Source organism: Pteronotus mesoamericanus, unplaced genomic scaffold (genome assembly GCF_021234165.1).
Source record: "Pteronotus mesoamericanus isolate MK-2021 breed Mesoamerican mustached bat unplaced genomic scaffold, CSHL_Meso_final contig_163, whole genome shotgun sequence".
Lineage (NCBI taxonomy): Eukaryota > Metazoa > Chordata > Mammalia > Chiroptera > Mormoopidae > Pteronotus > Pteronotus mesoamericanus.
Window position 1 is genome coordinate 9,384,541 of NW_026555064.1, and position 12,461 is coordinate 9,397,001.

General features: G+C 46.0%; 1 protein-coding gene across 1 annotated transcript in view; it reads left to right on the forward strand.

The window, feature by feature from the left end:
• The window catches only part of TBC1D9 (TBC1 domain family member 9), a 74,833-nt gene extending 64,359 nt beyond the window's left edge, over positions 1-10,474 (forward strand). The window contains exons 14-21 of the mRNA XM_054562949.1: positions 1,251-1,349; positions 1,531-1,599; positions 2,640-2,880; positions 5,152-5,217; positions 5,838-5,924; positions 7,223-7,297; positions 7,389-7,492; positions 8,393-10,474. Of these exons, the coding sequence (XP_054418924.1) occupies positions 1,251-1,349; positions 1,531-1,599; positions 2,640-2,880; positions 5,152-5,217; positions 5,838-5,924; positions 7,223-7,297; positions 7,389-7,492; positions 8,393-9,103 (1,452 nt within the window). The 3' untranslated portion in view covers positions 9,104-10,474. The remainder of the gene's footprint in view (positions 1-1,250; positions 1,350-1,530; positions 1,600-2,639; positions 2,881-5,151; positions 5,218-5,837; positions 5,925-7,222; positions 7,298-7,388; positions 7,493-8,392) is intronic.
• The last annotated feature ends 1,987 nt before the right edge of the window (positions 10,475-12,461 follow it).

Below are 12,461 nucleotides of genomic sequence, written 5' to 3' on the forward strand. Positions count from 1 at the left end.
GCTTTATTCATAAACACTTCCAGGGGAAAATTCTTGCGTGTGGCATGCCCTCCCCGGCCCCTGCTGGAGGGGATTGGAGCGGCAGCTTGACAGCCGGTTTTCTCTGTGCGGGAACGTGGCTGAGGCTCTGCAGTCCTGCAGAGTTATGTCCAGCAGTGAAAGACGAAGTACCAGCCTCAGGCTGGACCCAGACGCCGAGAGGACCTTTCTGAAAGGCACAGGGGCGTGTTAATTGAAGACCTTACAGCAGGCATATGGCCACCACAGAGGTTTCTAACGGTCAAGATGACTCAGTCCAATAGGTTTCATCCGAGAAGCGTTCAGTAGGGGAAGGATGTGGCTAATAAAACCCAAGGAGGACTTGGTGCAGGGGGACAGATGGTTACGCAGGTTCAGGGCGAGTCAGGATTTTGAATGGGGACCGTGCTCGTTACCACCCCGTGGGAGCCTGCCCTGTGTGGAGCGGGGTGCCGGGGCGTCACACAGCCCCGCTGGGAAAGTGTGTGTGCTTTTAAAGTGAAAAAGTAACTTGAAAGAGGTTGAGCTAGTTTTCCCAAGGCTCACCGCTAGAAAGTGGCTGAGTCAGGATCCAAATAAGAGCTCCCAAGCATTCAAGCCCGAGTAAGGGCGCTTGTCGGGAAAGAAGAGATGAGAGATCTGGAGACTGAGCCCCGACAGTCCCCGAGGTGGAGAGATGGAGCGGACGTGCAGAGAGACAGAAACGAAGTGGCCGGTGAAGTATAAAAAGGAGGAAGACAATGAGATTACACGGAATTAAAGCATTAATTACTGTAGTGATTATGCCGATCTCTGTAGGAAGCAGTGTGTAAGTTTTAGCTCTGGTGTTAGTCGGAATGCAGGCCAGACTGTTGCAATACAGATGCCAGGCTGGAGTGAAACAAGACAGAAGATGGTTTCTCTGTTCCTTTTCAGCCTGCATACGCGATTCGGGCCTGTCAGGGTGCTCAGCAGCATCAGGGCCCCAGGCTGCCTCTCTTCCACTCTGGAAATACATCTTACCCCTGCAGGCAGGGGGCAGCGTGGCTCTGCCCCTTTCCTCCTGAGGGCCACTGTCAGAAAACGTCCACTCATGTCCAGGGGGCCGGAATCTAGCCCCCTGGCCACAGTGGGCTGCGAGAGAGGCTGGAAATTTCTCCTACGTCTCAGGACTGTGCCTCCATCAACCCCACAGACGCAACACCGTGTGCTTTAGCAGACGCCTCCGAAATGCTAACCTTGCTCTCTTCCAGAAATTTGGAACTATCCGGGCTGATCTGATTGAGCAGATGAGATTCAAACAGAGACTGAAGGTGATCCAGACCCTGGAGGACACTACGAAACGGAACGTGGTAAGTCCTTCGAGAAGCAGCGTGTGGCCCACTTGCCCCCGTCCCCCGCTTCCCTCCTCGCTCTTCCCCGGCTCCCAGATCCCTGCTGGACACACTGACAATGACTTGGAAGAAAAGCCGGAACTTTCCCAAGAGGGCACTTTCCAGCTGGTAAGAGTCATCGTCTTTATTCCTTTTATAGGTACGAACCATTGTGACAGAAACTTCCTTTACCATTGATGAGCTAGAAGAACTTTACGCTCTTTTCAAGGTGAGTTTCAAAGTAAATTCGTGTGCATCCAGGGGCATAGTGAAGTTCACTTGGACAATTCAGTGCTACATTTTTCTGTTAATTTTTTTAAAAGATTGCTTTAATTACAACTTGCGTAAAAGTAGGAAGATGGAGCTGAGGGTATAAAAATGTAAAAATACATCCCCCTTTTCATGCCCCTGCCACCCATCCCCTCCCTACCCCCTGCCTACCATCCAGAGCTAATGTCAGTGTGGGGCGCACAAAGGTGGGGGGGCTGTTCTTCCGGTCCATTCTCTGTACGTTTTATCTTTGTGCTCCTCCTGGAACAGGCTGCCTTTTTTCCAAGGACAGAAACAGGAAGCTTTTAGCTGGATCCAACTTTCTCTTCTCCTCACCTGTAGTGGCTCCTGCTCATACTTCTTCTAGAGCTATTTTCAGACGTGTGACATAGGAGGACCATACCGTTATAGCTTGAATGCCGTATGGCTCGGATGATATTTATGTGATTTCGGTGCCCAGGAGGCAGGGGGTTGATGGGACACTGAGTGATGAATTGGGAAACTCAGAATTTCATTATGCACTGCTTTGGCTGATGGGTTGGATGGCCTGTGTAGGCCGCTTGACCCCTGGACTTTATTGTCCTCACGTAGAGAACAAGGTGGTCACATGACCTAAATTACAGATCCTTTTCAGGTTAATATTCTTTATTTCTATTAAAGAAAAAAAATGTGTTTATAGGAGTTATTTCTTAAAATTCTTGTGAGGGTGTGTATAAGAGGAAGAAGATTGGGGTGAGGGGTTCCCTTTCTTTCTTCACCTACTTCAGTAACTGAACCAGATCTTTCATGCCCAACGTTAACTGCACAGACGGTTGCCATGGAGCTGGTGAGCTATGAACAGAGCAAGGAGACACAGGCCCGAGACCAGAGCAGTGCCCCAGGGGATGCGCACGGGTTGACCAGAAGCCTATTTCCAAGCTTGAGGGCGGGCCTCTTCTTCCTGGTATCTGCTGTGGGATCGAGTGCCCAATACCAACCTGTTCGGTTTTTTTTTTTCAGGCAGAACATCTCACCAGCTGCTACTGGGGCGGGAGCAGCAATGCGCTGGACCGGCACGACCCCAGCCTGCCTTACCTCGAACAGTATCGCATTGACTTGGAACAGTTCAAGGGGATGTTTGCTCTCCTCTTTCCCTGGGCCTGTGGAACTCACTCTGATGTGCTGGCCTCCCGCTTATTCCAGTTATTAGATGAAAATGGAGACTCTCTGATTAACTTCCGAGAGTTTGTCTCTGGGCTAAGTAAGGATGTGATGGGATCGCGTGATTTGGGAGGGGCCGCTGGGGTGGCAACCCCAGCATGCTCAGCGCTACCCGCAGGAGGTTGGGGTTAGAGGGCAGAGCAGCACATTTTAGGGTTTTCAAACTGATTGTAAAATTCATTTTTAGCTAATGGCTATACTACATCATTAAATCGTTGCCTTTTACATGAGCTAATCCCCAATACTGGTTAAAATCCATTATCAGAGAATTCACAAGACAATAAAAGGCCAACCTAAACACAGACGATGAAAACTTTACAGGAGAAAAAGGGCTGTTCGGGTACATTGCTTTACTTTGGATATATACATCCAAATATATTTTATAATATATTTCATAAAATTTGATAAACACAGTCTGTGATGTTTTCAGTAAGGCTGAGGAACCCCAGCAGCTCAGCTGTGCACAGGGAGTCTCCTCTCGCCGCCGAGCCGGGAGCAAGGGCCGTCCCTCAAGAGCGCACGCCCGCACCTCACAGGCAGCACGTGGGCTCTGCCTGCCAGCCTCACCGTCTGACCCGCTTGCTGCCCCACTCAGTGCCGGGTGGCCCCAGGGCTGGCTGTGCACTCACTGGGCCTAAAGGCGCAGGACTGGCCGGAAGGTTGGACCCTGGCGCCCTGGAGGCACGGTTCCCATGGCTACTATTATGCCTCATTGTGCACCTGCTTATCATCATCATCCCCCTTTTCAGTTAAAGAAATGGAAGCTCAGAAAAGTGAAATCTCTTGCCGAGACATTGGTTTTTAGAAAGTCGTCACCTACCTGTTACTGGACGGCGCAGGTGGCACCCGCTGGGCCCGGCATTCTGAGGAGTGCTGGCTGTCGCAAAAGCTCCTTTTTGCCTAATTACTTTATGCTGAGGAGGGCAAACAGGATGTGTGTGGTGGAAGGCGGGGGTTGTGTTTTGTTGCTTTGTTTTGTTTTAGGGAAGAAGGGGGTATTGACTTTTAAGTACAGAAGGAATACTAAGTACAAGATGCTTTTTAAAAAAGTGAGACAAGGTAAATATTGGTGTGTATGAGGATGGTTTTTAAAAAATATTGTCTTTGGACAAGAACAAGAAAGAGGAAAAAGAGGCAGGTTCTGCATGTAGAAAGTGATAGAAATAAATATAAATATTTAATTTACTTAGTTCCGTCAACTCCGAGAAAGGAAAATACTTTTCAAAATCTTCAAGAAAAGAAAGAGAGGTTCCAAGACTGTCAAAACATGGAAAAAGAATGTGTAACCTTCTTAAAACTCAGTGGAGTCCTTGAGCGAAAAGTGCTCCGCCCCAGACACCAGGAGGACTCCAAGCCGATGTCAGGCCTGTGGGTCGGTGACAGTTATGGAGACGGACAGGTGGACCGGAAAAGAGAAGCTCAGTTCAAGTTTTTAAAAATTAAAGCATGAATTTTGGTAAAGAATGGATAAGTATTTCAGTATCCATCTGCAGAAAGATTCCTCTAGAAATCAGGAAACAAATAGTCTATATGGAATTAGAAATAAGGGGTTACTTTCAGAAGCCATAAAGGAGCTGTATCTCCTTCTCCAATCATGTTGCTTGAAAGGCAGAGTCTCTTAACACATCACAGTGGCCATGACTCAGCTGGTCCTTGGACAGATAACTCATTATAAATGGAAAAGGTGGAAGTGTCCGGGAGTCAGTGATTGCGGGACTGGCTGAACTCTGTCCCCAAAGGGCAATAAGGCGATGAGTCATTTTCAGCGTAGAGTTCTCTAGTACCTTGGGCTTGGTGTTAACCTCTGTGACTGTTTCCTAATTTAAAAATAGAGTAATTGTCAGGACTAAATGAGATCATTCAAGGAAAGTTCCTAGAACAGAGCCTGGCGCAAAGGGTTAGTTATTATTGTCACTGTGATTCCTAGTTACCCTCCTCTACTTGACTCAGCAACTGAAAACAGTAAAGGCCAAGAAAGCTTTACAACTAAGAGAGACAAAGCCGGGAAACACAGCCAATGTTGAATGACAAAAAGAAATTAAAAAAAAAAAACCAACAAGAAGAGAGGAGGAAGATTGTCAAAAACAAATTGACAAGGGTAAATCAGAAATTCCTGAATCTAAACAAATGATGATTTGAAACCAAGAACCCCAGTTTCAGAACTCTTAATCTACACATACCCTAGCCAGACCTTCTGGCACCTAGAGTCTTGGTTTCAGTTGTAGAAAATAGATGTTTCAGGGGAATGCTAAGCCCAGAGGGGTTCCCAGCACCCACGGTGCATTTCATGTGGGTAATTCTGGATTTCCAGATGCCGCCTGCCACGGGGACCTCACAGAGAAGCTCAAACTCCTGTACAAAATGCACATCTTGCCTGGTAAGTGAGCTCCACACCACAGCACATGCACCTGTAACTGTGACCTGGCTTGAAATTTGTGTGTGTGTGTGTGTGTGTGTGTGTGCGCGTGCGTGCGTGCGCGCACGGGGAAAGGGCGACCTCTTCGCCTCTTTTTGACTTACAAAATCACTCATTGGTCACTTTAGAATGAGCCCAATAATGACTCTGTAAGGACATTCTGAATCAGTATGTCCTTACGTCTGCAGTCATCGACCTGTCTGAAGCACGAGTTGGGGTAGTAGCGAAGAGCAGACCTCTGCGAGAGGAAGAATGACTAGCATTTGGTCACACATGGGACCTCAGGGACTCGGCGATTCTGAGTCTGGGGGGAGAAGCTCTAACGCTCCCAGAAACAAGGACGAAAGATGGTGCGAATTTCCGATTTAAACAAGGCTGGCCTCCAGCTGGGATCTATCTAACAAAACTAAAGTTTAAAAACAAGAGGAAGATTGTGCCCTAGGATAGAGACAGGATAAAACTAGACTGTGACCCTGTCCAGCCTCCTCCCCCTCCCCTGGGTCATTTCTTGAACAAGTAAAGTGCACGGTCATGAGCCTTTGTCCTGCCTGCATGGAAATGAGCTTTCCTGCCTTCTCTAGAGCCATCCTCTGACCAAGACGAGCCAGACTCTGCTTTTGAAGCAACTCAGTATTTCTTTGAAGATATCACCCCAGAATGCACACATGGTAAGTGACTTTCCTCACTGGGGTGTTGTATTTCTTTTCCACAGAGCCCTCTGCTTTTGGAAAAAGTTGCCTCCAAAGCTAGTCAGTCAAAGAAGTATATGGATATGATTGTTTGATATGTTGCTTCTGTTTTCTTAATTTTTAAAATTATAGTTGCTTTCAGTATTATTTTGTGTTAGTTTCAGGTGTACAGCATAGTGGTTAGGCAATCGTATGCTTTACAAAGTGTCCCGCCTGATATTTCCAGTGCCCCAACTGGCACCATACGTAACTATTGCAATATGATTGACTGCATTCCCTATGCTGTGCTTCCCATCCCAGTGACTCTTCTGTAACTACCAATAGACAGACTTCTCAGTCCTTGCCTTTTCACCCAGTCCCTCCAGGCCTCCCCTCTGGCAACCCTCAGTCTGTTCTCCTCTCTACGAGTCTGCTTCTGTTTCCTGTGTTCCTTTATGTTGTTCTGTAGATTCCACATATAAGTGAAATCACATGGTAGTTGTCTTTCTCTTCAAATTTCTGAGTTGGGTAACAGGTGGGGAGCAGGTGCTTCCGCCCCCTGCAGGGCCCTGGCCGCCGCGTCCCCCTCGCTTAGACAAGACGTGCCCTGCGGAGCGGGAGGCTTTGCTCCCCTTGCCTGCCAGGCGCAGGCTCGTTAGGAAGGTCATTCTGTTAAAGGGGATTCCCCTGAAAGTCCTATTTTTGAAATGCCAGGTTATACCACTGAATTTTTTAACATAACATTTGTTTTCCTTTATCAACATAGGTTTTAATTCCTCTTTAGAAAGTGAGTTTTTGGCCGTTAGTGGGGCCTGAAAGAAGATCAATCTGATGTACACCAAGTGAGGAGGACAATATACTGGGAGGGCACCAACATTCCCTGGTGCAGGCAGGCATCACCCTTTTTTAACTCCTGGAGATGATGTGACATTATCCCTTTATTTCCTGATTGTACACTAAACCCCAGCTGTGACAAAAGACTTCTGGGGGAGTTATTTCTTCACCTAGAAATAGTGTCATCGCGTAAATTATGGGACAGCCAGTAAAATTTGATTCCAAATAAGCAAACAATAATTTGTTTAGCGTTAAGTGTGTCCAGGGCACTCCTTGGGCCACACTTATACTAGAAAAAGATTGGTTGTGGATCTTAAATTCCAATTCCACTTGGTGTGCTGGGCTTTTGTTTTGTCTTTTGCTAAGTCGGGCAAGTCTACCTAGTGGTTTTCTGTTTTCTACTACAAATGCTACATGTGCGGGTCTGTTCGACGCCGTCTGATTATCCTCCTGGTTCTCGGCAGTGGTCGGCCTGGACGGCAGGAGCAAGCACAGCGCGGACGACGGCTTCGTGACAGTGAGCCTGAGGCCGGACAGAGGTACAGGCTTCTCTTCTATACGTTCACCTTCCTGCTGGCTGGACGCTGTTTCTTGACCTTGGAACACTTACTTTTGACATTTGGGTTTCAGGGAAAAGGGCAAATTCTCAAGAAAATCGCATTTATCTGAGGCTCTGGACTGCAGAAAATAAATCAAAATCAAAGACTGCAAAGGATTTACCCAAATTGAATCAGGTAAGCTCTCAACAGCTCAGTCCATTGATTTCAAACTCAAAAACTCTGTTTTCTAGGCATGGACACGTGTAGAATAAAATACCCCTCAAAGGTAATGGTGACGTGGAGCAGTTGGTATCTATTTACATCTACTTTGTGCATATTTTTATGCATCAAAAAATATGCTCAGCTGTGAAAAAATGACCTCGGAGAAAATGTGAATCACAAAATAGTCAATTTTGAGAGTACACATCTCAACTCAGTCATTACAAATACCCTCACACACTCAAAAGACAAGGCTGTGTGCTGTTTTCAAACCACTGTGCTCAGCTATGAAGATGTCTGACCTATTTTTTTCTTAAAAAGTTGAAATGTAATGACAGATAAAAAATATAGAAGTAATTATAACACCATATGGAAATGCTAACTTTCCTGACAGAAAACAGATAAATCATCTGGATGGGGGTCAGAAGGCATTTCTTCTGTCCAGGGTCCTCGACACATGTGCGCGGGAGAGGGGGCCTGAGCTAACCTTGGAAACACTGAGATGCCTGCTGAAGTGTGTAGGTGTTAAATGAGATGAGGTCTGGGATTCACCGGCTACTTCAGCAAAGGATAAAAACGTGAATGCAGCAACTGCATAGCCCCGTTCAGCCCTAACTCTGGGGGATGGATGAGTACATGAAGGTTCATTATTTTCTTCTTTTTACTTTCATGGATGTTGGCAATTTTTCAAATTGTAAAAAATGGAACCATCCATAAAGACTTTAGATAGGGCACCAACCCACACTATACACAGGACTTTTCGGGATCTTTTTGTGTCCCAGTGTGAAGTGGCTTTGCCAGCCGCTTCAGCCCTGCCCCTGCGCTCCCCAGGGATGCTGACGTTCTTGGTGCTATTTATTCTACATCCCTTTGCAGGGGCAGTTTATCGAGCTGTGTAAGACGATGTATAACATGTTCAGCGAGGACCCCAACGAGCAGGAGCTGTACCACGCCACAGCGGCCGTGACCAGCCTCCTGCTGGAGATCGGGGAGGTGGGCAAGCTCTTTGTCACCCAGCCCGGGAAGGAGGCGGGCGGCGGGCCCTGCAGCCAAGGCCTCCCGGGTGTGCCCTTCCCCAAGAAGGGGCCCGGCGGCGTGCCCTTTGGGGTGGAGCCGGTGGAACCCCACCCGGCCAGCCTGGCGGGCGACAGCGAGGACCACTCCCTGGGCGGACAGATGGAGGACATAAAGCTGGAGGACTCGTCCCCGCGGGACAACGGGGCCTCCTCCATGCTCATCTCCGACGACGACACCAAGGATGACAGTTCCATGTCCTCGTACTCGGTGCTGAGTGCCGGCTCCCATGAGGAGGACAAGCTGCACTGCGAGGACATCGGGGAGGACACGGTGCTGGTACGCAGCGGCCAGGGCACCGCCGCGCTGCCCGGGAGCGCCAGCCTGGACCGGGACTGGGCCATCACCTTCGAGCAGTTCCTGGCCTCCCTGCTGACAGAGCCTGCCCTGGTGAGGTACTTCGACAAGCCCGTGTGCATGATGGCCCGGATCACCAGTGCCAAGAACATCCGCATGATGGGCAAGGCCCTCACCTCGGCCAGTGACTACGAGATCTCCGCCCTGTCTGGCTGATCCACGCCTCCCTCCGCTGGCCAGCGGCGGCCCGGAGCCTTTTTTATGTTCTATGTTGGAGTTTCTTTCTTTTACATTAAATATTTATTAGGACCTGGCTCGAAACCTAGTGTTTTCATAATATAATACAAGGAAAACTGTTGGAGAAATATTAAACACCTCACTGTAGGTACAGTGCACTCTCTTGTTGGGGGAAGGGGGATTTACCAGAATACAGTTTATTCAGTGAATTCCAAAAAAAGATGAACCTGTTTGTGATCTGTGTGTATTATAACTTCTTAGTCTTGCTGTTGAGCTGTATACATGGTTAAAAAAAATATATAGTGCAGCTTAACGCTAAACAAGGCAGCAGCCATTTGTGTATTTGGGCTTTTTAAAATAAAATCAGAGCTGGAAGGAAAATGAAATGATCTTAAATGGAATAGGCATTGTCAGCTAGGGTAAATTCCTATACCACTTCGGGGAGCATTAAAACTATTTTTTAAGATTTGAAATATGTTTCATAAGAAGTCCTCTATTCAAAAATTATATTCAACAGAAATTCCCCTGCAAGGGGAAAACATTTGAGATTCTAACCAATTATGAAAGTATGATTTTTATGTGATGCCAGAGTAATGGTTCTATTTGGTCAATTCGGACAAACACCAGACCAATTTTGCATTAAAAAAGTTATTATTTATGTCAGCTGCCAGAATTCAGTGAAAATGAACAGTCTTTTGTTACAGAGAGTCAAAGTGGAAATGAAGGTGACAGAGGGCTCGGGATTTTTTTTTTTCTTTTTGGAAAGAATAAAAGTACTGATGCTTCTGATACTGGATTTTCAGCTTCATGTTACTCATTGCAAATAAAGCAAAAAAGAAATAAACTTTACCATCTCCATACTCTCCATAGAATCCAGAAATTGTACCATGTATTGCATACGACCATCTTTCCAATTAAATCAATGTAGCGATCATGTAGACTGCAGACGGGAAACCTGCAAGGTAACGTACCTGAATGTTTTCAAGCAGAACTTGTCACTTTATATAAAAGAATCGTGCGCTCTATTTCCTGAATGGATGTGGACGTGAAAACTAGCACACCTGCACTTTGGAGTCGTGCTTCTCTGTTATTACTGTTCTTGTTTCAGGTGTTGGAGGGTTTTTTCCCCTCTTACTGTTGAATTCATAATCATGGTCATGGTTCCTTTGCTTCTTCTTCAGAATATTCCTTTCGACGCATTCCTTTATTTTATTATACATTGTATCCTTATTTTAGCTGTTGCTGCTGGGTTTTTATTTTGTTTACAGAATGATTTTTAAACTGTCAAATGAAGTAGTGTTAACCTCAAATAAGATAATGTGAACAAATAAAATACATCAGATACTCAGATACGGCTTTTGTCTCAGTGACTGAGTGCCTAAGGCGGTAACTGTATTCTTTAGACAACTTTACGGGGGAATTACATCAGGCACTGTTTTGACTAAGTAAATATTTTTATACGCAAGCATGTGCATATAATGCATGTACTTAAAATAAGGAAAGGAATTTTTATCAGTTGAGTATTTGACTCATCCTACATAAACAATTAAAGGTTGAAAATTCCTGTTTCCTTATTATGCTGTAATACCATTTGTTAATGTATTTAATGGAGGGTCTATAGTCATTTATTTGACTTGACTCTAAGATTTTTACACATTATTTCATCATGTGTTTCTAAAAGTCACTTGGAAGATGCCTCAGGAAATAACTTCAAAATCTGATACTGTCAAGCTTTGGGAGGGGAATAAGCATGTCTTTAACTGTGTAGCCCTAGATTACCAAGAGAAGCAAAATTTTCCATTGTTGCGGGGAAAGGGAGACTCTTGACAGCATATGTCTCTCTCGATGCTTTTCTAATAGTGTCCTTAACATCCTAGGGCTTTTTGTCACAGTGGCAACGTGCTCTCTGAGGCAAGTTTTTGCCTGTGCTCGCTTCTCCAGGAGCCCTGAGCCTCCGAATTGATTATTCTCAGCGTAGTCTAGCAGACAGGCTCATCAGCTCACTCCTAAGGCAGGCAGTGCATTTCAAGAAGCATTTTTCTGAAAAAAGAAAGGATTAAAGTTCCTGTCTTGTCAAGGGTTGGGTTATGTCTTTTTAGTATCTCACGGGTTTTTCTCTTAGATTTCCATCTATAGTGATTTATCTTTTTTCTCCAAATGGTCACTTTTCACCCAGCTCTCTGATGATTTGTTTCCCATGCGAATAACCATTCCACAGCCACAGAGGGTGAGCGCAATGCCTGTCCCCAGAGACCGAAGCTCCAGCTGTAGAGCACTGGGTGCCTGCTTCAGTGGGGCTTTCAGACAGGAAAACCTGAGAGAGAGAGACAAGGAGCCAGAGAGACCGACCACTCTCGGGGAAAGGAAGAGAGCCCAGGGGAGCCAGCCCTGCAGAAGAGTGAGTGTGCGGGGGAACCACAGCTCCAACCACACCATCCGGCGGGGGGGCGGGGGGTGTAGGCATTGAGCAGAAAAGGAAAAAGGACTCATGGACATGGACAACAGTGTGGTGATTGTGGAGAGAGGAGGGTGTAAGGGCACTGGTGATAAAAAATACAAGAAAGATAAAAAATTGAAAAAAAACATTGTTTCATGAACATAAATGACTTAAATAAGGGATGGCAGGATGGGAAGAGAGCAGAAGTATTAACAGCAAGGCTTATAAAAGTTTCAACGTTTTTTATTTGCTCACAGCATTCCAAACAATATGACATGACATCTCAACTATTGCTTTTACATAAGAAATTAATTGCTTTATCCAAAGTAGACAAAAATCTATCTTTAAGCTGCCAGCCAGCACTTCCCCCCCGCCAGGGAAAGCTACTGCTTAAATATTTGTTGACTACTTAAACAGAAACATAGAATCACCCTATCATACATAGTATTGCCATACTTAGGTCTTACCAGCACTTCATTTAAATTTTTTTGTCAAAAGCTGAATCCAGGAAAAAAAAAAAGGGAAAAGAAAGCTCACTCATGGTATTTTCTTTCAGATTTTTAACAAATCCATTAATTTTCATGGAAAATTTTCTGATGTGGAGAGGTTCATAAACATGAAAACAGAAAGTAAGCCTCCCCAGACTTGTTCTTAGAGAAGGTGGATGGGCCGTTTATCCCAAGAAAACAGCTGCTGGTCCCTCCTCATTTACTCACGGAGGATACGCAGCACTACTGCCCTCCAAGCCAAACCTCTTCTCTTCGCAGCCTGTGACCCCTCCCGCCCTGGCCACGAGCTTCCGACTTCTCACACTCATGTCATGAGCAGATCTTTGAGCAAGTTCTACCTCAGTGAACACAAAGGACAGAAATAGACATAAACCGCCTTGGACACTGGAAT